This window comes from Oncorhynchus mykiss, chromosome 21, assembly GCF_013265735.2.
Source record: "Oncorhynchus mykiss isolate Arlee chromosome 21, USDA_OmykA_1.1, whole genome shotgun sequence".
In the NCBI taxonomy this organism is placed as follows: Eukaryota; Metazoa; Chordata; class Actinopteri; order Salmoniformes; family Salmonidae; genus Oncorhynchus; species Oncorhynchus mykiss.
This window is the reverse complement of record NC_048585.1, coordinates 32193000-32218997: the sequence shown is the minus strand read 5'-3', so window position 1 is coordinate 32218997 and position 25998 is coordinate 32193000. Positions and strand designations below refer to the sequence as shown.

Here is a 25998-nt window from a genome sequence, read left to right as displayed (position 1 = left end):
CTTGAGATTGAGCCGGCATGCAGCATGTACTGTGAATGGGATCTCTGGGAACACGGGAACATTGCCTTTAAAAGCTGCAATGCCTGTAGCATGTGATCGGATTGAATCCCTGCCTGAGTGTTGCTCTGGGGTTGTGGGTTCAAATCTCAACTCTGTGTTCTGAACGTAAATCCAAGACCGCAGGAAACGGCACTGGTACGCTGGACTATTTTGAAAGCATTTTCACAGTATGTTAAATATACATATATGAGGAGAAGAGCTGGTGCCTCAGGTGTAAGGAACTTGCCCTCCAATGACAGGTCATGGGTTCAAGACCTGTGCGCATCACTGGAGTGCTTTCATTCTGAACAAGGGGATACTACTCAGTCAATGAGCAGCGGTTATTGAGAAAATCTCCCAGAAAAAAACACTTGTTTGTTTTCAATAGAGACTTCTCTATATTTTAAAACTAAGGGCCCTATTCAATCTGTATCGCTGACGTGTTACAGATTGCGCAATATACGGTACATTCTAAAGCAACTTCCGATTAAGGCCAACATATGCAGCTGCTGTCCACATTTCCGAACCCAAGGAATTTATCCCTCCGCCTCCGCTTATTACTCCCATCCAATCAGCCATCATTGTGCGGCAGCCACTCCCTCAGGTAGCCTTGACTCACTGACCAGTGAAGTCCTCAATATCCAACCATGCTCCAGAACAGGCACCTGGGTTCATGCCTACAACCCTGTGCTTCTGGGGCCAGAGCCACAGACTCTTATACATTGAGAATTGAAGAAAGCCACACAAAACAGGTATTTTGAACCTACAACTCTTTGGCTACCAGGCAGGGATTTGACCCCAGACTCAACCCTGGAATAGTTATTTCCATATATTTGACATTAGCAGAAAGGAAAGCACAGGTAATGAGACTTAAACCCACAACCTCATGGCTTCATGGCAAATATGTAACCCCAGAGCCACAAACTCCTTCAGATGCTATATTGTCACCCCTTTATACAAGTGGCAGGATTAGAAAGTAGTGAACAAGTTGAGAGTAATCTCAGCAGCTATTTCTGACTGCACACAATATCCACACCTGTGAGGAGGCAGACTGCATTAAAAAGAAAATGTCTCTCCCAAGCTTGTTGGACTCCCCACCCCCAGGTCTCCCTCCCTTCCACTCCCTTACAAGAGTCCCCCTTAAAATGTTCAAACATGACAACATGATGTCAGAATGTCTTTATTATCCAATGTATGAAGTAAAACATGATTAGTTGAATAAAAAAAAAAGTAGTATTGTTTCTTTTTACATAATATACATTTCTCTAAATTGTTAATGAATAACAATACAAACAATTCAAATATGCCATATATTGCCATAACAACAGCCTGGGTGAGTATAGTGAGCATAGAATATCGAGCCATCTCAAAGGCCCATCAGTCAGTGAGTCAGGGGTGTAGCAGGATGGGTGTAGCAGGATGGGTGTAGCAACAGGATAGGTGTAGCAGCAGGATGGGTGTAGCAGCAGGATGGGTGTAGCAACAGGATGGGTGTAGCAACAGGATGGGTGTAGCAACAGGATGAGTGTAGCAGGATGGAGAAACATATCCAATCCTAAAAATGGATCATCCAGACAGTCCCGCCTTGATCCTGGTCATAACGTTGTATCAGAGGCGAAGTGACCTCACAACCATGACCCTGATCGCAGATTTAGAGGGAAAGTGACGTGAGTGTCTTTTGCTTTTGCTTGTGCAGGCCCAGTCCCAGGAATAGAGCTCAGGCCCAGTTGTGCAGGCCCAGTCCCCGGAATAGAGCTCAGGCCTAGTTGTGCAGGCCCAGGGATAGAGTTCAGGCCCAGTTGTGCAGGCCCAGTCCCAGGAATAGAGCTCAGGCCCAGTTGTCCAGGCCCAGGGATAGAGTTCAGGCCCAGGCGTGCAGGCCCAGTCCCAGGAATAGAGCTCAGGCCCAGTTGTGCAGGCCCAGGGATAGAGTTCAGGCCTAGTTGTGCAGGCCCAGTCCCAGGAATAGAGCTCAGGCCCAGTTGTGCAGGCCCAGTCCCCGGAATAGAGCTCAGGCCCAGTTGTGCAGGCCCAGTCCCCGGGACAGCATGATGGCTTCCAGGTCTCTGTCCTCCTGGCTCTCCTGCAGCCGCTGCTCCTCCAGCAGAGACACCAGAGCATCTCTCTGCTCCACCACCTCCAACATCTCCCCAAGGATTAGCTTCTCCTCAGCCAGCTCTGCCTCACCCTTCAGGTGGTCTTAAAGAGAGGGAGAGAGAGAGTGAGAGAAGAATGAAAACAGAGAATATATTAAGAGCATTATGGTACAGTATGGCGTGTGTGTGTATGAGTGTACTTACCATCCACGGCCATCCGCTCTCTGAGCTCTTGTTGAAGACGGCTCTGTCTGTCCTCCAACTCCAGCTCCCGAGCACTGAGGGAGAGACAGTTGTCATGGAGACCATGTCACACTGATTGACTCAGATAATTGCATACTGCACCGAGCCATTCTACAGTTGTGGCGAAAAGTTTTGAGAATGACACATATATTAATTTTCACAAAGTCTGCTGCCTCAGTTTGGCAATTTGCATATACTCCAGAATGTTATGAAGAGTGATCAGATGAATTGCAATTAATTGCAAAGTCCCTCTTTGCCATGCAAATGAACTGAATCCCCCAAAAACATTTTCACTGCATTTCAGCCCTGCCACAAAAGGACCAGCTGACATCATGTCAGTGATTCTCTCGTTAACACAGGTGTGAGCGTTGACGAGGACAAGGCTGGAGATCACTCTGTCATGCTGATTGAGTTCGAATAACAGACTGGAAGCTTCAAAAGGAGGGTGGTGCTTGGAATCATTGTTCTTTCTCTGTCAACCATGGTTACCTGCAAGGAAACACGTGCTGTCATCAATGCTTTGCACAAAAAGGGCTTCACAGGCAAGGATATTGCTGCCAGTAAGATTGCACCTAAATCAACCATTTATCGGATCATCAAGAACTTCAAGGAGAGTGGTTCAATTGTTGTGAAGAAGGCTTCAGGGCACCCAAGAAAGTCCAGCAAGCGCCAGGACCGTCTCCTAAAGTTCATTCAGCTGCGGGATCGGGGCACCACCAGTACAGAGTTTGCTGAGGAATGGCAGCAGGCAGGTGTGAGTGCATCTGCACACACAGTGAGGTGAAGACTTTTGGAGGATGGCCTGGTGTCAAGAAGGGCAGAAAAGAAGCCACTTCTCTCCAGGAAAAACATCAGGGACAGACTGATATTCTGCAAAAGGTACAGGGATTGGACTGCTGAGGATTGGGGTAAAGTAATTTTCTCTGATGAATCCCCTTTCCGATTGTTTGGGGCATCCGGAAAAAAGATTCTCCGGAGAAGACAAGGTGAGCGCTACCATCAGTCCTGTGTCATGCCAACAGTAAAGCATCCTGAGACCATTCATTTGTGGGGTTGCTTATCAGCCAAGGGAGTGGGCTCACTCACAATTTTGCCTAAGAACACAGCCATGAATAAAGAATGTTACCAACACATTCTCCGAGAGCAACTTCTCCCAAACATCCAGGAACAGTTTGGTGACAAACAATGCGTTTTCCAGCATGATGGAGCACCTTGCCATAAGGCGAAGTGATAACTAAGTGGCTCGGGGAACAAAACATTGATATTTTGGGTTCATGGCCAGGAAACCCCCCAGACCTTAATCCCATTATGAACTTGTGGTCAATCCTCAAGAGGCGGATGGACAAACAAAAACCCACAAATTCTGACAAACTCCAAGCCTTGATTATGCAAGAATGGGCTGCCATCAGTCAGGATGTGGCCCAGAAGTTAATTGACAGCATGGTAGGGCAGATTGCAGAGGTCTTGAAAAAGAAGGGTCAACACTGCAAATATTGACTCTTTGCATCAACTTCATGTAATTGTCAATAAAAGCCTTTGACACGTATGAAATGCTTGTAATTATACTTCAGTATTCCATAGTAACATCTGACAAAAATATCTAAAGACACTGAAGCAGCAAACTTTGTGAAAATGAATATTTGTGTCATTTGTGTCTCAATACTTTTGGCCATGACTGTACATACTGCCATTCCGTCATAGGTGCTCATACATTTGGGTCCAGTGGTGACTGGGGAAGATGAGGGGTGGGGGTGTGTGTCTATTTGTCAATAACAGCTGGTGCGAGATGTCTAATATTAAAGAAGTCTCGAGGTATTGCTCACCTGAGGTAGAGCACCTTATGGTAAGCTCACACTATCTACCAAGAGAGTTCTCATCTATATTATTCGTAGCCGTCTATTTGCCACCACAAACCGATGCTGGCACTAAGACCGCACTCAACCAACTCTATAAGGCCATAAGCAAACAAGAAAATGCTCATCCAGAAGTGGCGCCCCTAGTGGCCGGGGACTTTAATGCAGGCAAACTTAAATCCGTTTTACCTCATTTCTACCAGCATGTCACATGTGCAACCAGAGGGGGAAAAACAAAAAACTAGACCACCTTCACTCCACACACAGAAATGCATACAAAGCTCTCCCCCGCCCTCCATTTGGCAAATCTGACCATAATTCTATCCCCCTAGGCTCTCTGATTCCAAGCACAAGCAAAAACTAAAGCAGGAAGTACCAGTGATTCAGTCAATACAGAAGTGGTCAGATGACGTGGATGCTAAGCTACAGGACTGTTTTGCTAGCACAGACTGGAATATGTTCCTGGGATTCATCCAATGGTAATGAGGAGTATACCACCTCAGTCATCGGCTTCATCCATAAGTGCATCGACGACGTCATCCCCACAGTGACCGTACGTACATATTCCAACCAGAAGCCATTAATCATTAAGTTTGCTGACGACACACCAGTGGTAGGCCTGATCACCGACAACGATGAGATAGCCTATAGAGAGGAGGTCAGAGTCCTGGCAGTGTGGTGCGAGGCCAACAACCTCTCCCTCAATGTGAGTAAGACAAAGGAGCTGATCGTGGACTACAGGAAAAGGCGGGCTGAACAGGCCCCGATTAACATTGAGCGGGTTGAGAGTTTCAAGTTCCTTGGTGTCCAAATCACCAACGAACTATCACGGTTCAAACACACCAAGACAGTCGTGAAGATGGCACAACAACATTTTTCCCCCTCAGGAGACTGAAAAGATTTGGCATGGGTCCCCAGATCCTCAAAAAGTTCAACAACTGCACCATCGAGAGCATCCTGACCGTAAGGAGCTACAGAGGGTAGTTCGTACGGCCCAGTATGTCGCTGGGACCAAGCTTCCTGCCATCCAGGACCTATATGCTAGGCGGTGTCAGAGGAAAGCCCCAAAAATTATCAGAGACTCCAGTCACCGAAGTCATTGACTGTTTTCTCTGCTACCGCATGGCAAGCGGTACCAGAGCGCCAAGTCTAGGACCAAAAGGCTCCTTAACAGCTTCTACCCCCAAGCCATAAGACTGCTGAACCTTTAATGAAGGGGCCACCGGACTATTTACTACACCCCCCCCCCCCCCCCCCCATTTGTTTTGTACACTGCTGCTACTAGCTGTTTATTATCTATGCATAGTCACTTCACCCCTACATGTACAAATGACCTCAACTAGCATGTACCCCCGCACATAGACCTGGTCTCCCTGTATATAGCGTTGTCATTGTTATTTTATTGTGTTACTTTTTACTTTAGTTTATTTGGTAAATATTTTCTTAACTCTTTCTTGAACTGCACTGTTGGTTAAGGGCTTGTAAGTAAGCATTCCACCGTAAGGTCTACACTCGTTGTAGTCAGGGCGCATGTGACAAAGAAAGTTGAATTTGATTTGACATAGGGGGTCAAAGGTCAGATAGATACTCACAATATCATGAGTTCTGACTCATAGCGCATCAGACAGTTCTTCTGCTGGACCAGCTTGAACCACTGCTGCATCAGAGCTGGGTCATCCTGCCTGCCCATGACTAAAGGAGAGAGAGGAAAATGGAAAGAGGGAGGGAGGGGTAGGGGGGAGAGAGAAAGAGAGAGAGAGGAGTGTAAGGAACCAGGGGTTAGATTGGAGGGTAATGAATAGTTAGAGGGGAATACAGCATAGTGTGTGAGGTACATACCTCCCAGGTGTAAGTCCAGCTCTTCACTGTCATTCGACTCTCCCCAGTAGTCTATAATGAGAACATACAAGGGAGTTGACCAAATGACCACACGTACACTGATCATTTGCTTACTAAGAGTAGTATAGGTAAAACAAACCATGATGTCAAACAAGCGTGTAAAAAGTGTGTGTGTTTACCTGCTTCCCCTCTCAAGGCCTTCTCCACAGCCACACCCCTCTCCTCCAGCTGCCTCTGCTTCTCCTCCACCTGCTCCAACTGCCTTTGGATCATCTGACAAGGCACATTTTATACACTCAAGCCCTGTTTATACCTGATTCAAACATGCATTATTTGTCCTGATCTTGTCCACATTCACATTTTCAGACAGGTGTAGACGATTAAAATACGCATTTTTCCTGATCACCTCCGGAGGTAGTCAGGCACGCATCGGCTGTGTTTACACAGGCAGCCCAATTCTGATATTTTTCCTTTAATTTGTATTTTGACCAATCAGATCAGCTCTTTAGCCAATAATTGAGCAAAAGATCAGAATGGGTCTGCCTATGTAAATGCAGCAAAGGTGTCTGGATATCTTACAAGTGCAGACAAATCCGAACAGTAAATCCATTTAAATAACTATTATCCCGCATTCTAAAATCACTGACGGGTGGCACCATTGACTTATGGCATCAACATGTGTCTTGTAAAATGTATGAGCTGGCGTACACCCAGAGAAAATTATTTAGTGTGGAGGTGCTGACTAACAGTGAATAAACTGTAACCTAAAAAAACAAAGAGAGTCTCAAGCTCAATGTATAATCTCCCAGTTATTTATTAGGTAAACCAATTATTACTGGGAGTTTATACATAAAGTGTGTGACTTTGTTTTTATAGCTTACAATCAATATGTGTCTTAAAATAAATAAATAAATAAAGAATAGCTGTCAAATTATTTGCATACAGGGAGGGACCTGTGAACGCAGACACAGTGGATGGATAGAATATATTTTAATACCATTACTAGACATATTTCTGAAAATGTGGGCACAATCAGAATGTGGACAAGATCAAGACAAAAGATGCATGTTAGTGCCATCTACAATACCAACGAGGCTTTAAACAAATCATACGCACCCACACAAATTATACACACACTCACACATACATTATAAACCTGCATCTTACCTGGGCCCTGTGCAGTCTCTTGAGTTGCTCTTGTTTGGCCTGTTTGCGAGCCGCCCTCTGTACTCTGCGTGTTAACCTGGCATCTAGCTGCTCCTCCTCTGGGTCCCGGTCTCTGTGGAACATGGCCTCTGACACATCCAGGCTGGACGGGTCCTTCAGGTCCATCATGTGCACCAGTACCCCGACAACTTCCGTAGGGCACGATGACTTCCGCTGTGTATCCATACGGGGGGAGCTGTCCCGCTCCCTCTCCTTCCCCACGTGCCTCTGTAGGAGAGAGAGAGAGAATCAGCAGGCTGCACACAGACACACACACATAGCATGCGTGCACACAGACACACACACCATTAAGATTTGACCACAGCAACAAATACATACACACTACACACTACTGAGAAATACACACTACTGAGGGTTAGGGACGATAAGGACGCAGCACAGAGAACAGAAAGGCTTGATGCAACCAATAAGAATGTTCACACTACCTTAATGGCATACGCCCTCTTAAAGGCCAGGGCATGAGGCACATATGCAGACTTGGAAAGACGAAGACCAAAAAACAATCAACATCGGGCACACAATATATAGTATGTCTAGTTCAGACAAAACGTACTCTAAATCGGAACTTACAAACTATTTATTACAGCTATAAACGACCCGGGAGAAACGTAACCATCTACACAACGGGAGAAACGTAACCATCTACACAACGGGAGAAACGTAACCATCTACACAGCGGGAGAAACGTAACCATCTACACAACGGGAGAAACGTAACCATCTACACAGCGGGAGAAACGTAACCATCTACACAGCGGGAGAAACGTAACCATCTACACAACGGGAGAAACGTAACCATCTACACAACGGGAGAAACGTAACCATCTACACAACGGGAGAAACGTAACCATCTACACAACGGGAGAAACGTAACCATCTACACAACGGGAGAAACGTAACCATCTACACAACGGGAGAAACGTAACCATCTACACAACGGGAGAAACGTAACCATCTACACAACGGGAGAAACGTAACCATCTACACAAGGGGAGAAACGTAACCATCTACACAAGGGGAGAAACGTAACCATCTACACAAGGGGAGAAACGTAACCATCTACACAAGGGGAGAAACGTAACCATCTACACAACGGGAGAAACGTAACCATCTACACAACGGGAGAAACGTAACCATCTACACAACGGGAGAAACGTAACCATCTACACAACGGGAGAAACGTAACCATCTACACAACGGGAGAAACGTAACCATCTACACAACGGGAGAAACGTAACCATCTACACAACGGGAGAAACGTAACCATCTACACAAGGGGAGAAACGTAACCATCTACACAAGGGGAGAAACGTAACCATCTACACAAGGGGAGAAACGTAACCATCTACACAACGGGAGAAACGTAACCATCTACACAACGGGAGAAACGTAACCATCTACACAACGGGAGAAACGTAACCATCTACACAACGGGAGAAACGTAACCATCTACACAACGGGAGAAACGTAACCATCTACACAACGGGAGAAACGTAACCTCTCTCAGTAACTCTGCTGTAACGATCTCTAACCGGACTAGTACATAGCAGCCTTCATCCTACCGCCACAAAGTAGTATACCTCCCCTTCCTCATTCTCCTCTTCCTCCTCCTCCTCAATGGTTTCCTTCTGAAGGTCTGACGCTAGGTCAAACAGCTCCAGACGAAGCTAAAAACATTGATCCGTTAAAACGTTTACCTGAGCCTCTGAAGACAGGAGATATGGTAACCAACAAAGACCAGATATCCCCTAACACATATGACATCAGCCTCCTATAGTGTGAATGCATTTCCTCCAAACAATCACTGTAAAGACTGCTGGCATACACAGAGCTGTAGAGCTGAACAGAGGTCTGTAGTGACATCGCTGACTCTCACAGTCAGAGCTGTAGTGGAATGTCAAGCCTACTGCTCTGAGATCAGTGGTAGTGTTAGTAGTGACGTTCTTACGTTGGCCTTGGGGTTCATGGAGCACCTCTCCATCACAACAGAGCAGGTGATGTCTGACTCCTCCGGCTCCGACCAGCTCTGGCGCTCCCTGAACTTCACACCTGCACAAACACAGAGGTTCACCATAGGAAATCACTATACCAGATCACCAGAGTGTGTGTGTGTGTATTACCTCTTCTCTCCGCAGAAGGTTTCCTCCTGCCCTGCTCTTTGGGGGCTGGGGCTGTTGCCATTTTGGAAAGGGAAGTCCTGCCCTTCTTCTTCCTGTCCCTCTTATAGCCAGAGATGACAGCTCTCCACAGGCCCAGGGGTCCACCCTCTCCTATGCCCGCTTCAGACACACTCTGGCTGGGGGGCTGGTTGTCCCTGCAGCACTTACGTGAAGGGAAGAGGGAGCCCCCCTGGAGTTGTGTGAGGAGGAGGGGGGGCAAGCTCTCTGTGAGTCTGCGGGGGTCTAGACCACCTCTGCTCTTCCTTGGGAGAGGGTCCCTTCCTAGGGGGATTTTCGTGTCCTCCCAGCCCACTCCCATGGCTGCTCTCTCTATCTCCCTCCTCCTCTCCATCTCCCTCTTCCTCCCGATCTCTCTCTCGTCTCTGGGCACTGCCTTAAGGGGCTTCAGGGGGGACAAGGGGGGGTTGATGTCCTCTAAGGGGTCTATTACTACACCCTTACACAGCTTCTCCCCAAGAGACCCTGCCCCAACAGACCCCCCCGCAACAAATCCCCTTCCCCCATCCACGTCCCACGGTTTCAGCTTCTTGCCCCCGAACCCCCGCACAACAGCCGACGCCATGATAGGTGCGGGGGCAAATCGAGGGGCAGGGCGAGAGGTGGGGCTTTGCAGTGACTCTGCCTCTACAGAAGGGTGGGGCAGGCTATCCCAGCATGCCTTGAGCTGGGCAGGGGGGGGGATGCCGGGAGGGGTGAGAGGGTCCGAGGTAGAGGTGGTGGAGCTCCCGCCCACACCGATCCCCGAACTACTGCTGGAGTCACGCACCCTCTCCCTCTCCTTCCCCCCTCTCTCCCTCTCCTCTCGCTCTTTTCTCTCCTTCATCTCTTTCTTCTCCCCATCCTCCTCTCCCTCGTCTGGACCCGGGGAGCAGCCAGAGGTGGTGGAGGAGTTGGGGGAGGAGTAGGTAAAGACAGAGGAGTCTGGAATTGACACTGAGGACGTGGGTGTGGGTGCATGCGACGTTAAAGGTGTGGGTGTGAAGGGTGTTGAGGCAGTGGCCGGAGTGGAGAAGGTGATATTGGGTACACTGGTGGGGCTGTGTGCACCGTGTGTGTCGGGTGTTGTCGAGTCAGGCAGTTGTATGTCAGGCGTGTGTGTGTCTGGAGAGTGCGTGTCAGGCGTGTTTGTGCCATGCGTGTGTGTGTCAGGTGTGTATGTGTCTGGAGAGTGTGTGCTCTGCTGCCACGCGTCCAACGAGGCTACCTCCTCAGTGGTGAGTGGAGATGCTCCTTCCCCTGAGAGAGAGAGAGAGAGAGAGAGAGAGAGAGAGAGAGAGAGAGAGAGAGAGAGAGAGAGAGAGAGAGAGAGAGAGAGAGAGAGAGAGAGAGAGAGAGAGAGAGAGAGAGAGAGAGAGAGAGAGAGAGAGAGAGAGAGAGAGAGAGAGAGAGAGAGAGAGAGAGAGAGAGAGAGAGAGAGAGAGAGAGAGAGAGAGAGAGAGAGAGAGAGAGAGAGAGAGAGAGAGAGAGAGAGAGAGAGAGAGAGAGAGAGAGAGAGAGAGAGAGAGAGAGAGAGAGAGAGAGAGAGAGAGAGAGAGAGAGAGAGAGAGAGAGAGAGAGAGAGAGAGAGAGAGAGAGAGAGAGAGAGAGAGAGAGAGAGAGAGAGAGAGAGAGAGAGAGAGAGAGAGAGAGAGAGAGAGAGAGAGAGAGAGAGAGAAAGGGAGGGGGGGAAGAGAGAGATGAGGAGAGAGAGTTGCAGGCGGAGTAAGGGAGAAGGAGGGAGAGAGAGAGAGAGGGAGGGGAAGTAAAGAGAAAGTCAAAATCCCTACAGAGAAAACCAGATAGCAACCTCCTGTGTCGTACAGAACATATTGCTTGTGAGCCACAGTTGGTAATGAGCGAGAGTAGGTATTAGGTTGTTTTTTTTGTCGCTGTTTAGCAACACTGAAGACTTGATGAGGCAAAGGATATTAGTAATAAGGTTTGGGCAACCACAGCCACCAAAGCCATTGGACAGTGGTGCAAGAATCACTTGTCTAAGTCCATGGGGTGCAATAGGTGGGGAAGTTACTGTAACTTTGGCCTAATAGTGTGTCATTATGCTCAAGGACACAACAAAACATGAAAAATGGTTAGTAAACAAATCAATTCCCATAATAAAAATTATAAACATGTTTTGTTAGCTTTCTCTCCTGTGGCGGTGCCACCTGTCTCCTGTACCTCTTCTAGAGGGAGGAGCCACAGACCTGAGTGACGCTCCCTCTCCTACGGACAGTACTCCCCTTCTACCAGCAGGGGGAAACACACCAAATAGAGAGACGGGCAGGGAGGGAGGGCACACACAGACACGGAGAGAAAGAGGGTTGAGAGAACAGAACAGAGAACAAAAGAGAGGAAAGGAGAGGAAAGGAAACTAGTCTAAAAACAAATCTTCCTAACTAACAGCACTTAGAGAGACACACACAGGAAAACAGAGAAAAATGGCCAATTACCATCACTAGATAACTCCTCCTCATCATCATCATCATCTTCATCAACCTCTCCTTCCTCCTCTCCTTCTTCTGTCTCTTCTTCGTCATCTCCTCTCTCTCCTCGGAGGCGTGCGTGTAGTTCCATGGCCTTCCTCCATGAGTCTCTAGCCAGGTCATTGGTTAGAGCCCGCTGCCTCTCTCCCTCCTCCTCCGTCTCTGATTCTGAACTATGAGGAGAGAGGAAGGCAATTACTGTGTGTGTGTGTGTTCGTGTGTGTTCGTGTGTGTACAAGAGAAAAGGGGGAGAGAGAAAGAGAGGGGGGAGAAAGAGGGGAAGAGACAGAGGGAGAGAACATGGGAGATAGATAGCGAGAGAGAAAAAGGGGGAGAGAAAGAGAACAGATAAATGTTTGTTTTTGTAATGCTGACCTGGAGCCCTCGTTTTCCCGCAACAAGATGCGCTTGTGATTGGCCTTCTTCACCTCTGTCACCAGCAGACTGAGGTTGTAATTGGCCAGCGTCTCCTCTGGCACCTCCTCCGGCTCATCTGTTAGCTGCTCAGTCTCCAGGCTCCCCAGGCTCCCACGGTAGTTCTCCAGCTCTATACGTTCTGGCGTGCCGCGCACGCGCTTAGCCAAGCCACACTCCCTCTCAATCAGAGATGCCACTGAGTGCACACACGCACACATACACACACACACATACACATAGAAGCTTTACCAAGCCGGACCCACTCCCAATCAGAGACGCCACTGAGAAACACACACACACAGACATACACTTAGCCAAAGTCAATGTCACATTCTTTGCGCACTCAGGACATTCTTTACACACTCAGCGGCGTCACTAAGAAACACATTCTGTGCACAAACACACATCACAAGCATTACGACTGAAAACACACACATGACACAGATACATGAACCGCTTGGCTTACCTGAGGACCTGCGATCTGCTGTCACCACAGTTACTGAGGAGCGAGGGTTAGTGGACAGAGCAGCTGGGGACTCCTGGGAGGAAGGAGCAAAGGAGGGGTCAAAGAAAAAACAGTATTTTACCCCCCATAAATTCCAAGGATCAGTGTATCGATCTACAGAAAAGCTCATACATACATACATGACGTATTCTCCTCAAAACAATATACTATACAGAGAGAGAGAGAGAGCTCGTCATCAAATGAAACCGTAATTGCTATGTCTATACAAATATAAGGAGTTAAAACCCAGGTCAGCCAAGAGCTTCCATTTAGCCAGAGTACGAGGGGAAAGGCAGAAGTCCTTACCAGGAGGGTCTGCTGAGAGGGGGTCCGTTCGTAGGGGGTTGGGTGCTGGTCAGAGGTAGGAGGAGCTGGTCTCTTCCTCTGGACCGGCCCAACCAGACGGAGGTCATAGTGCGGCTTACAGTAGAACTTCCCTACACACAGAACCAATGTGTTAGAACACTATACATAGAATCGCCCTGCACACAGCAGTTTTAGAACCTCACTACACTGAGAACTGCAGCTTGAGAACCGCACTACAGAGAGATCTGCAGCTCCCATGCATCTTACAGGAGAACTTTAAACAAAAACCGAAGTTTTCTAACGACAGTAGTACTACAGGGAAAGCAGTGTAATAAATCTTACAAGTCTCGTCCTCAGCTAAATCTTTTTACATTTCCACACAAAGAAAACAGTGTCCCTGGACCTTGAGGAAACGTCTCTCAGCTTCCCGGAAAGGAATGAAATAGAGTTGTGTCTTACAGTGTGACTCCTCCATAGAAAACAGCGGGGGTCGACAGAATTGACAGGAAGACACACTCGATCCGGTCCTTACACTGACAGACCACCTCATATATAGTCGACCCTACACACACTCCCCTCACACTCAAACGGTTATCATGTGACACCTCACCCCCGATTGGCTGAACGGTTTTGAATTCAACTTCGAGATTAGCTCCTGACATGACAACACTGACATCTTTTGTATCACATCTCTAAGAGGTACAACACACACACACACACACAGTCACACACACGCAAGCAGGCATGCACACACGCACCACCAGAAGCCTTTTGTGGGCCCTAAGTGAGATTTGGTTGGGGGGGGGGGGGGGGGGGGGGGGTTCACCCCCCAAAACATTTTGGTGGCCCTCCTATTCACGGCAAAGAGAAACATTCACGTTTAACATTTCATTTCCTGCAGTTATACACATTTCACGATGGGGCAGAGAGAAAATGTTGCAAATTTACAGGAAATGTCTTGCAATTCTAACCATTTTGCCATGGGGTGGAGAGGCATTTTTGCAGTTTTAAAGTTTACTTCCTGCAGTTCTACACATCTTGCCAACCACACAGTCAGTCCAGGGAGCCCCAGGCCCCAACTGTGCAGTAAGCAACACACTGAGTTTGTGTTCTTCATGTGTTAACTTAGTTGGTCTCTGGTCTGCTGATAACCTGGGAGCCTTACAAAGTGATCATGCAGTGTAACATCAACCCTGAGGGCAGATTGGAGCAATCAGTGTAAAATCAGTGTAAAATCAGTGTAAAATCAATCAGTGTGATTGAGTGTCACTGACCCTCATAGACTGCAGGTCGGAGCTGCATTCAAGATAAAACAACGAGGTGTGGTAAAGCATATAAAACAATTTGAGGCAGTGTTTCAGTGCCAAGACCATGCTGGGCTGGTAGTGGTATTTTCAGTGTGTGTGTGGTAGGGCAGCCCTTGTCATTCATTGGAGTTACTCACTTTAATTTTGAATTTCTACCCCCTTTTTCTCCCCAATTTTGTGGTATCCAATTGTTAGTAGTTACTATCTTGTCTCATCGCTACAACTCCCATACGGGCTCGGGAGAGACGAAGGTCGAGAGCCATGCGTCCTCCGAAACACAACCCAACCAAGCCGCACTGCTTCTTAACACAGCGCGCATACAACCCGGAAGCCAGCTGCACCAATGTGTCGGAGGAAACACCGTGCACCTAGCGACCTGGTCAGAGCGCACTGCGCCTGGCCCGCCACAGGTGTCGCTAGTGCGCGATGAGACAAGGATATCCCTACCGGCCAAACCCTCTCTAACCCGGACGACGCTAGGCCAATTGTGTGTCGTCCCATGGACCTCCCGGTCGCGGCCGGCTGTGACAGAGCCTGGGCTCAAACCCAGAGTCTCTGGGTGGTCCATGGGGCGACGCACAATTGGCCTAGCGGCGCAGTGCCTTAGACCACTGTGCCACCCGGGAGGCCCCGGAGTTACCCACTTTTAACATTACTCTTTAACCCTATGGAGCTCAGTGACCCCCCCTCCCCTCACCGTTAGGTCGGTCGTAGGCGTAAGAGGCCAGGCGAAGGGTGGAGCTGCAGTGGTCACACTGGAAGCAGCTCCGGTGGAAGAACAGTCCCTCAGCACTGAGTCTTTCCATCACGTACACACGCCTACTGCAGAAGAAACACACGTCACTGGCACCTCCTGGCCCCGGCCCTGGCCCTGGCCCCGCCAACACAGAGTGAACGCCAGCCTGAGAGGGGGGGGGGGGGGGGGGAGAGAATAAGCTGTGATACATGGATCACCTCACTTCAGAGTTAGCCAAACAAAAACACATTTACTAGAAGAACTGTGCAAATGCAAAGTTTGTTAACAGAATTATGCTAAAACATCCCTCAAGTTTTTGTGTCCACCTTTTTCCAAAAGATTCAATATCTGTTCAATTAAGATTCAACCATCAGGTGTCAGCTATGACATGACACATTGACTTGAAATTGATTTACACCCGGTAACAGAGGGGGTCTCTAAGTAATAGTAAATTAACTATTTTCCTATCGGTTTAAAATGTAGTGGTAAATATGTCTTACAGTGGTAAACATGGAATTAAAAGCTTCCAATGACATACAGGTTTCTGTCGTAGTTTAAACCATGTATTTCACTGTGGCTGCGCTGTCCACTCAGTAGGGCTGAATTTCAGTCTCAGCTGAGCTCCTTTACGCATAGATTTTCCTTTGTACTTCCTCATTTTCGCCATGCGTCCTTTATTTAAAAGAAATGCCTTTATTCCAATGCATTAGAATTCTCCGTTGATTTATAATTGTTTGATATTGTCCGTCAGCTGTTTAGAGCACTCATTGCTTTGATTTTCAGGTGCGCCTGTTGGTTCTCCCTGCCGTCCGTGGCCAGTAGTACACCATTTATTGAACTTGATTATTTTCTATCAATAATCATTTTCTTTCCTGTAGCAGCTGATGATGGTTGACAATATCACTAGACAACTAGCCTACAGCTAGACACCAATGCGAATTCAATGAATCCAACAAGTAGGCCTATACATTACTGACAGGAGGCCTATAGTTGATTCTTTCCGTTAGAAGCATTCGATTTTGCAATGGCATAGGACTACATTATTTTGGATTTGTGTGTCCATGAGGACTGTTTTCAAGGCGAAACATAATGAAATGTTACGTAGGGATAGTTACACATACAGTGTATTTTTCGAGATCTCGGAGAGCCATGATTTGTACAGGGTTGAAGTTCACTGTTCTAATGAACATTAACACTGTCGTTAATGTAAGGAAGGAAAGGTGTTGTATGACACCCGATCGGTGAAGACTCGAAGCATTACCTCATGAACTATGACACCTAGGGTGTAAAACATATTTTGATTCAACTCACGCATGATATTGAGTGTATGCTACCGATTCTGTGTATGTTCATGTGTTTAAAATTGCCTTGGCTGAGAGGGTAGGCCAAGTGGAGGGTAAACGCAAGAGAACGCCGTTGACCCATAATTTTCAGAAAAATGCTTTGAAAGTATAGGGAGCGTTTCTTTTTTCACCACTTCTTTTTTTTCCCACTACACACTGGGTCGGCCTATCTGAAGTTCATGGTCAATACACCCTAGAGTTTTTCCCGGGACAGTTTCAGCCCCATTTCAGGTGTCCTGACTTTTTTCAGGCTACAGAAAATGTCAATTTGTCAGCCAGATGCAACAATTAATGTAGGTCTAATCGATGTCAATCTCTGAATATCATTATGCAGATTTTTGGTGTTTCGTAACAGATGTCTATTTCCATTCATCAAATTGAGCGAGTAGGCCTATACATGCAGTTTGGATCCTGGAATTATTTTGGAGTGTAGGCACATGCACAGGTAGCCTACTTTTTAAGTGATTTGTTTGACAATCAGATGACAACACCATAACTGTTTGTGTTCATGCCACATTAAAAGGAAATACATTTTTACTGTTTAAATTGTCTTTATTATTAGGCCCAATAAAAAACGCTGAACCGCGTGCACTCAAACAAGACCAAATTTGTTGGGTCTGGACCCGACCAAATCTGATCCAATCATATACGTCTATGTTTCACAAGTTTGGATATCAAAGTACAGCACAGTAGAGCTCAATAGAGTACAGCACAGTAGAGCTCAATAGAGTACAGCACAGTAGAGCTCAATAGAGTACAGCACAGTAGAGCTCAATAGAGTACAGCACAGTAGAGCTCAATAGAGTACAGCACAGTAGAGCTCAATAGAGTACAGCACAGTAGAGCTCAATAGAGTACAGCACAGTAGAGCTCAATAGAGTACAGCACAGTAGAGCTCAATAGAGTACAGCACAGTAGAGCTCAATAGAGTACAGCACAGTAGAGCTCAATAGAGTACAGCACAGTAGAGCTCAATAGAGTACAGCACAGTAGAGCTCAATAGAGTACAGCACAGTAGAGCTCAATAGAGTACAGCACAGTAGAGCTCAATAGAGTACAGCACAGTAGAGCTCAATAGAGTACAGCACAGTAGAGCTCAATAGAGTACAGCACAGTAGAGCTCAATAGAGTACAGCACAGTAGAGCTCAATAGAGTACAGCACAGTAGAGCTCAATAGAGTACAGCACAGTAGAGCTCAATAGAGTACAGCACAGTAGAGCTCAATAGAGTACAGCACAGTAGAGCTCAATAGAGTACAGCACAGTAGAGCTCAATAGAGTACAGCACAGTAGAGCTCAATAGAGTACAGCACAGTAGAGTTCAGTACAGTATAGTATAGTACATTATAGTACAGTAAAGTACAGTACAGTACAATACAATACATTATAGTGTACTCAACTCCAGTGTGCTCTTCGAGATGTGGAGAGGTCTATCCGTAATAAAGAGATGCTCTGCTTTTATGACACCGCACTCCACAATGCAAGTACAGGCTATAGTTGTGCCTTATCTTGATTATTGTCCAGTTGTGTGGTCGAGTGCTGCAAGGAAAGACCTAGTTAAGCTGCAGTTGGCCCAGAACAGAGCGGCACGTCTGCATTGTAATCAGAGGGCTGATATAAATACTGTGCATGACAGTCTCACTTGGATAAGAGTTGAGGAGAGACTGACTGCATCGCTTCTTGTTATAAGAAACGTTAATGTGTTGAAAATCCCAAATTGTTTGCATAGTCAACTTACACACAGCTCTGAGACACACACTTATCCCACCAGGCATGCCACCAGGGTTGTTTTCACAATCCCCAAATCCAGAACAAATTCAAGAAAGCGTACAGTATTATATAGAGCCATTATTTCATGGAACTCCCATCCATCTCATATTGCTCAAATGAACAGCAATCCTGGTTTCAAAAAGCAAATAACCTCACAACGCCTCTCCCCTATTTGACCTAGATAGTTTGTGTGTATTTATTATGTCGGCTACGTGTGCCATTTTTAAATTGATGTAGTTCTGTCCTTGAGCTGTTCTCGTCTATTAATGTTTTTGCCACAGCTAATGGGGATCATAATAAAATACCAAATACCTACTGTGTACTGTACTGAACTCAACAGTACAGTACTATACACTACAGTACTGAACTTTAGACTACTTTTCTTTACTGAACTCTACTCTATTGTACAGTACTGAACTGTACTCTACTGTGCGGTGCAAACTTGTGAGGCTGCAGGGAGCCTAGCAATTAAGAGAGCTGGGCCAGTAACCAAAAGGTCATTGGTTTGATTCTCGAGCCGACTAGGTGAAAATCCGTCGATATGCCCTTGAGCAAGGTACTTAACCCTAATTGCTCCTTTAAGTCGCTCTGGATAAATGACTCATATGTAAATGTGAACCCAACTGTGGTTTGAGACTCCTATGGTTTCCATTGTAGCCAACTCAATTGCAGAAAATCCGTTACCGATAGATTTACTGATACCGAATTGATATCAGTAAAAACCAGTGGTGGAAAAAGTACCCAGTTGTCATACTTGAGTTAAAGTAAAGATACCTTAATAGAAAATGACTTAAGTAAAAGTGAAAGTCACCCAGTTAAATTCTACTTGAGTGAAAGTCTAAAAGTATTTGGTTTTAAATATACTTAAGTATCAAAAGTAAATGTATTTGCTAAAATATACTTAAATAAATAATGTTTAATTCCTTATATTAAGCAAACCAGATCACACTATTTACTTGTTTTTCCATTTCCTGATAGCTAAGGGCACACTCCAACACTCATCATTTACAAACAAAGCATTTGTGTTTAGTGAGTCCACCAGATCAGAGGCCGTAGGGATGACAAGAGATCATTGGACCATTTTTCTGTCCTGCTAAGCATTCAAAATGCAACGAGTACTTTTGGGTGTCAGGGAAAATGTATGGAGTAACAAGTACATCATTTTCTTTAGAAATGTAAGAAGTAAAAGTAAAAGTTTTCAAATAGTAAAGTAACGTACAGATACCCCAAAAAACGATTTAAGTAGTACTTTAAAGTATTTCTACTTAAGTATGTAACACCACTGGTAAAAACACTAACTAATTGATTGGTATACCTTTACTTGTTACTTCTGTGAACTTTCATTGTCCTCCCTCCTCATGAGGTAGAGAAATTCAAAGATGTGGGTTTTTGGTGCAGAATTTCACAGTACAAGGCCATGTTTCTTAAACTTACAGAAATGTCTCCAAAACGAAATATAAGTGTTGATATTAGTTGGAAGGGGTGTTTACTTCAACCTTATTGTGTTTTGATACATTTATAATGCCCTTTAAGACTTTTTCTGGTAGATGTTGTCTAAGACCCCCTTTCTATCTGTTTGTCCAGAAATCAAAGCCTTTGTTTATTCCTCATTTCTGGGATGAAAATGGTTGAAAAATGTATATATGCCAGTATAAAAAAATAAATAGACTCCTAGCTTTCATTTGACATCCATTTTGACATGCTCCTATAAACCTCACCTTGGTGCTCATGGGTACTTTAACATGGAAATGACCTACTTCAGAACCAGCTGAGATAGGGTATAATCCAATGCTGAATGAGTTTCGGCCTATTGACAGTATTAGTGTGAGTGAGTCGATTCATTCAAATACATTCTTACTGATTCCTTCCTATCAGGAGTGTGCTGGGGTGACGGTGACTCCTGACTTTGAAGCTGACAGGATATCTGTTCAGCCAATGAGCTTACTCCCCCGGTGTACATCTGAACGTATTTCTAAAAGACAACAGGAGAAAAGAGAGACAAGAGATGAGGACGAAGGACAGAACAAACAGTAAACACACACACTCACTAGGGATGACACAATCGGCCATAAACATGTCGTTGTGGAAATGGATGTGGAAATGTAACACAAAGCTAGAAACATCAAACCCCTATTGGATTCTGTCGTTATACTAATTTAACCGTCTTTCTGTTGCAGTGTAATCATTGCCCAAAATAATGAATATAAATGTTATCATCACTAGGCCCTTATCTCACACCAATCAAACTTAATTTGTAGGCAAATCAGAGAGGAGTCTGAGGAAAGAAGGCTGTGCAAACATGAACAAAAACCATTCACAGGCCTCTGATTTTTTAAATCTTAAAAGGGAACATTTCAGTTGCAGCATTGTCACATGCCACATGCCCTGCGGTAAGTTATACAAATATACTTTCTTAAAAGACCAAACAAGATGTACTCTGAATCCAGTTCATTCCGGTGTACTCCTCTTTCTCAGAAACAACAGTTGTTTATATGAATAACAGTATCATTTAGCACTCTGACACTGCCCTGAGGCCCATAGATTGAACTCAAGTTGTAGCCCACTCATGGTCCACACTAGCCCAGTAATGGACTGATGTTACTCCTTATAGTCCAAGGATCTTACGTGTTCTGTTTAAAGGTGAATTGGGTCCGGAAGCCAAAATAAGCCAAATACTCCATCAAAATGTGAATCAATTCCCAATTGCAGTATGCTTCTAGAAACACAAATCCCCCTCATATCACATCAAAATAATTTCACAAATTGAGAATACAGTTGCAGCCGACTGCATTTTTCAGTGACAACACGTTTGTGGCGTCTGTCTTCAGTTTACACACAGGTGTTCAGAGACACAAAAAGCTAATTAGCAACAGGTAGTCCACTCTGTTTTCCAGAAACGCTTGCAACATGGAAATGGCTGTCTGGCTTTTGAAAAGGATTTATTGCTTACATGAACGATGGGTTCCATACGTGTCCAGAACCATACCGCAAGCGATGCGTGTTAATGTATGGAGCACGCCTCGGGGACTATACTATTGCCAATTGACGCTAAAGGTAGTTATGAATTGTCTATGAATGGGGTAGGTACACACTAGGGGTTTGGGTAAAGCTTTGACCGTGGGGCAACTCTTACTGCCAACGTTCACCATGTATCTGTCAAGATCCACTACACTGAGAGAACAATTCATTGCCGTGCGCCAGGTGGCGCAACATTCGTCTGTCGGTTGACGGACTGCGAGTTGCGTAGGATTTGACGCCAGCTGTCGAAAGACAATTCTGGAAAAGACAATTTGTCTTTTCTGTCCTGAATACATATCAGGGAAACACTGAGGTAGCCGAGAAGAGACCTCAAAAGTCATCACACCAGTGACACACGTTAGTCTACAGATGGGTAATGGGAACTTGGGGAATCTATGAACAATTATGTGGGGCATGGGACATCATTGTTAGTCTACATGCCATCTAGTCTACACACAACTACATTACCCAGATTCCTCTGGGGGTGGCGTACCTGCTCTCCCCTGCTGGGCAGAGTGTGACATTTGACCTTTTCCTTGTACTTGAAACTCATCTGCTCCTGCTGCTGCGTGCGCTTCTTCTGGGGTGAGATGGGTTTAGACGGCATCATGTGAGTGGGTGGTTTGAGGTAGCGAAATAGCGAAACACTGTGATATCGATGGGAACTAAAGCTAAGAGAGAGCTAGGAAAAAAGGCCACGCTACTGAACTACACAACACACAAGCATCCAACCCCCATGTGGTGACACAGAGAGATACAGCTATATTAACTCTACAGGCCTCTAAGAACCACAGGTGGAGCAGGTGGGGGACTTACTATTTGTACCTGTTTCCAGGTGGCAGCGGAGGCCACAAAGGCTGGTTCCTGGGGGTCAGGGGATGCTGGAGGAGGTGGAAGCATGGGCATGGAGTCCCCCTGGTGGTCAGTTAGTAGAGGGAGTGAGGGCTTAAGACTCTAGGGCCTAGGCTAAGAGCTACCACTGCTAACCCTAACCACCAGTTAATCTTAAGCCATATTGCTGCAACCACAGCTGTTCCCTTCAACCAAATGAACCCTTACTTACTGATCCAAGGCTCAGTGAGTCCCATTGGCCCTGACCCAAAATGTCCATCAGTGCAGCTAATCTGGCTTATCCTCTTGAAACCTCAAGAGGAAGTCAGTCAGTCGGCTCACACCTGAAGGATCTAAACTACCCACAGCTATCGATGACAGACCGTGCTGTAGAAGTTCCTTTATTCAGATTAAAAGCACAGATTTTCAATAAGAATATTTTTGAAAACTGTTGCGGCTTTGAGCGAGGGAAAACTATCTTAGTAACACCTGAAAACTCTTAGCAGCTAGGAGCTCTGAATTCCATCCCCTCTCACCTGTCTGCGGAGAGCTGCAGCTGGCGTGGAGGAGGGGCAAGGGGCATTCTCCTCAAACTTGGCCAGCAGCTGATTGGCCATCGAGCGCACTCTGCTCTGGCTTGCTCCACCCACAGAGCACAAGGCAGCCTCTTCCTGTGCAAGGCAGAATGGTGGAGAGTTTGACCCGTGTCACTTTAAGGCCAAAGGTTTTGTATAGCTGTTCTCACAATTTAAATACTTGACATTATTGCATGTCATCTCATTACTTTAGTCACAGAACTACCGGCAGTTACAATTGATCTTACCTTAACCAGGGATACAGGTTACACCCCTCACCTCATAACTGTCCACTAATCTGAGATCTTGTCTCACATCCTCCAGACATGGCCGACTGGTCTTCCTCCTCTTCCCCACCGCATCCTTCTCCTTCTGCTCCTGATGGGAGGGACACAGACAAATATATGTAAACACACATGCACCTACACACAGACAAACAGAGTCCCTGCTTAAACAAATAGGGGTGTGTACCTTGGGGTTGCGCTTGCGGGATGGGCTGTGGCCCAGGCGGCTGAGGAGAGAGGCAGGACCAATCACAGCAGCCCTCCCATCTAGGCTCTCGGTCTGGGATTCTAAAGAAAAGAGGAGAAGAACAGTCACGCCATTCCTCATCTCCTTTCCTTCATAACCACGGACAGGTAATAGGAATAGAAAAATGTTCACCACTTTGCTTTTGCTTAGTAAGGCATTGTAGGTAAGTGGTTATGAGAGGGCCGGAGACGAGGAAGACTATTCAGCATTCTGGAAAGAGAGGCTAGGATAAGAATAGAGGGTGATGAGGAGAATTGAGCATTAACCGTTCTTACCACTGACTACTGTGGTTGAGAAACTCACCGCTTGGGGGCAGTGCGTCCTTGAAGAGCTGGTGAAACTGGCTGAGGTACATGACCATACAGAGAGTGTCCGTTTCACTGACAGACGACATCTCCTCGACAGTCATCACAGGAGAGATGCCAAACTCCTTCTCTGCCACCTCCAACCCCAACCTCATATTCTCCTCCCCCTCATCCTCCTTTAGAGAGTCAAAGTCACTGCAGGGAGATGGGATGAGAGGGTCAAAGTAAGAGAGTCACACACACACACACACGTGCAAATAGACACACTTTACAGACTTAAGCACGCGCACACATACGCCCACACACACACACACACACACACACACACACACACACACACACACACACACACACACACACACACACACACCAGAGCAAGTGGACAAAGAGAGGCACTGATCCAATCAGGCAATTAAAAGGGCACTAATCAGGACCATGGTCTTCTGACTCATCAGCCTCACCACTCTCATACAAACACACATGCACATACACCTGAGCTTGCATGAAAAGGAAGTGAGACAAACTACATTGCGCCTGAATGCTACCTTTGGGATGAGCTGTATGAGGTGTATAAGGTAAGGTGATTTGTGTGGAGCGTGAGGCTAGAGGTCAGAGGTGACTCACATGAGGTCAGGTCGGTAGTGGTGGATGAGGGCACACAAAGCTAGGCCACTCTTCCAGGAAGTAGTGAGGTCGCTAACCACAACGCCACGGTAACCCTGTGTCTGCTGCTGGCACCATGACAAAAGCTTACTGGAGCGAGAGAAGGACTCTGGGGAACCAGAGAGGAAGAAAACAAATATGAGTGAAGATGACGATTGGTTAGAGTTATGTTCGTGTAGCCGTTCAGTACTCAGAGGGTCAGACTCACCCTGTCGTAGTAGCTTCGGCAAGGGGGATCGGTGTCGTGGTTCCTGGTCCGCACCCGAACCTCCACTCTCTTCTGTGTATATTAGATGCCCCACCTACAGAGATTGTCATCCTCATCATCATCAGTCGTGTGTGTGTGTTTGTGTGTGTGTGTGTGTGTGTGTGTGTGTGTGTGTGTGTGTGTGTGTGTGTGTGTGTGTGTGTGTGCGTGTGTCTGCCTGTGCATACCTGTGCGGGGGTGATGAGTTGGTGGTTGATGTTAGGGTAGCGGGTAGCTGGGTCTACAGTGTATTGACCATAGTTCTTGTTGACATTTTCTGGAGAGGCCTGAGGAAGGAGACGATACAGACTTTCTCTGAAAAAAAGAAAGCAAGTAGAGAGAGAGAATGAGAGGAGAGAGAGAGGATTATTTCGTTAGGGAATCAGGTGAACGATCATTTGGTTTCCTGATCGATGATTTTGGCACATCATGTACATTTGTGTGGCTTTGACAGTGTGTTTGTCTATAGGTTTTACAATGTGTAACTTGACAGTGGGCCCATTCCCTGATTGCTGGTGTGTGTGTTCTCCTAACCGCAGACCTGCCCTCTCACCTTTCAGCAAGTACGTCCAGGGGGGCGAGGCCTTGAGCCCAGCTCCGTACCATCCAGGCAGAATCCAATGCTGCCAGGAACCCCCGTGCTATACCTGTCCCCATGGGCCAGAACGGCTAACACACACACAAGCAGACACACACACACACACACACACACACACACACACACACACACACACACACACACACACACACATTACAACCATATGCTACTTATAACAGAATTACTTTCAGAGTATTGCTGACATTAACACTCTTCTACTCTCCCTCAACTCTGCTCCTCTCTTCCTCTCTCTTCCTCTCCCTCTCCTCACCTCCAGAAGGCTGTCTCCCACCAGCGTGACCAGTAGATGGTGTCCATGTCTCTGTCTGACCAATGCAGCGTTCTCCGACGCGTACATACAGGTGAAGTCAAACAAGGCAACATCAGGCTGCCCGTAGTGGTTCATGGCAAAGTCCAGGGACGGCAGCTGGTGATTGGTGGAGAAGTCCGCCGCCTCGCGGGCGTAGGCCAGCAGCGCATTCTGGTCCACGTTTCCCCGTGAGAGAAGTGTTTCTGTGTCTGCATAGTCCTGATAGGTATGACACAGTAAACATCAGTACAATAAAACACAATCAATGTTTGAACAATAACACAGTTTTACAGTATATCAGGGCAGTAGAGAGCAGTGAGATCAACATGAGTAAAATAACAATACAGTCAATGCAGCTGTATCAGTGTGTCATAAAGTATGTATATGTGTGTATGCATTGTTTCATGTTTAACATAAACTTTTTCTCCCCAATTTCATGATATCCAATTGGTAGTTACAGTCTTGTCCTATCGCTGCAACTCTCGTATGGACTCGGGAGAGGCGAAGGTCGAGAGCCAATGCATCCTCCGAAACACGACCCAGCCAAGCCGCACTGCTCCTTGACACACTGCTCGCTTAACTCGGAAGCCAGCCGCAC

The 25998-nt window shown here is 46.4% G+C and overlaps 1 protein-coding gene across 2 annotated transcripts in view; it reads right to left on the bottom strand.

The window, feature by feature from the left end:
* Positions 1–1203: 1203 nt before the first annotated feature.
* Positions 1204–25998, bottom strand: part of LOC110501065 (protein-methionine sulfoxide oxidase mical3b) — a 28253-nt gene continuing 3458 nt past the window's right edge. Inside the window, exons 7-29 of one of the 2 annotated variants that reach the window (XM_036957661.1) lie at positions 25362–25619; positions 25046–25161; positions 24681–24807; positions 24454–24547; positions 24207–24354; positions 23581–23777; positions 23218–23318; positions 23026–23124; positions 22708–22842; positions 20181–20294; positions 15171–15375; positions 13167–13297; positions 12822–12894; positions 12314–12551; positions 11906–12111; positions 9417–10712; positions 9245–9345; positions 7238–7504; positions 6250–6343; positions 6071–6121; positions 5824–5923; positions 2340–2413; positions 1204–2238 (exon numbers count right to left, since the gene is read on the bottom strand). In XM_036957661.1, the coding sequence (XP_036813556.1) occupies positions 2051–2238; positions 2340–2413; positions 5824–5923; positions 6071–6121; positions 6250–6343; positions 7238–7504; positions 9245–9345; positions 9417–10712; positions 11906–12111; positions 12314–12551; positions 12822–12894; positions 13167–13297; positions 15171–15375; positions 20181–20294; positions 22708–22842; positions 23026–23124; positions 23218–23318; positions 23581–23777; positions 24207–24354; positions 24454–24547; positions 24681–24807; positions 25046–25161; positions 25362–25619 (4413 nt within the window). In that variant the 3' untranslated portion in view covers positions 1204–2050. Of the gene's footprint in view, positions 2239–2339; positions 2414–5823; positions 5924–6070; positions 6122–6249; positions 6344–7237; positions 7505–9244; positions 9346–9416; positions 10713–11905; positions 12112–12313; positions 12637–12821; positions 12895–13166; positions 13298–15170; positions 15376–20180; positions 20295–22707; positions 22843–23025; positions 23125–23217; positions 23319–23580; positions 23778–24206; positions 24355–24453; positions 24548–24680; positions 24808–25045; positions 25162–25361; positions 25620–25998 lie in introns of those variants that run through there. The other variant, XM_036957662.1, reaches the window with a different exon arrangement.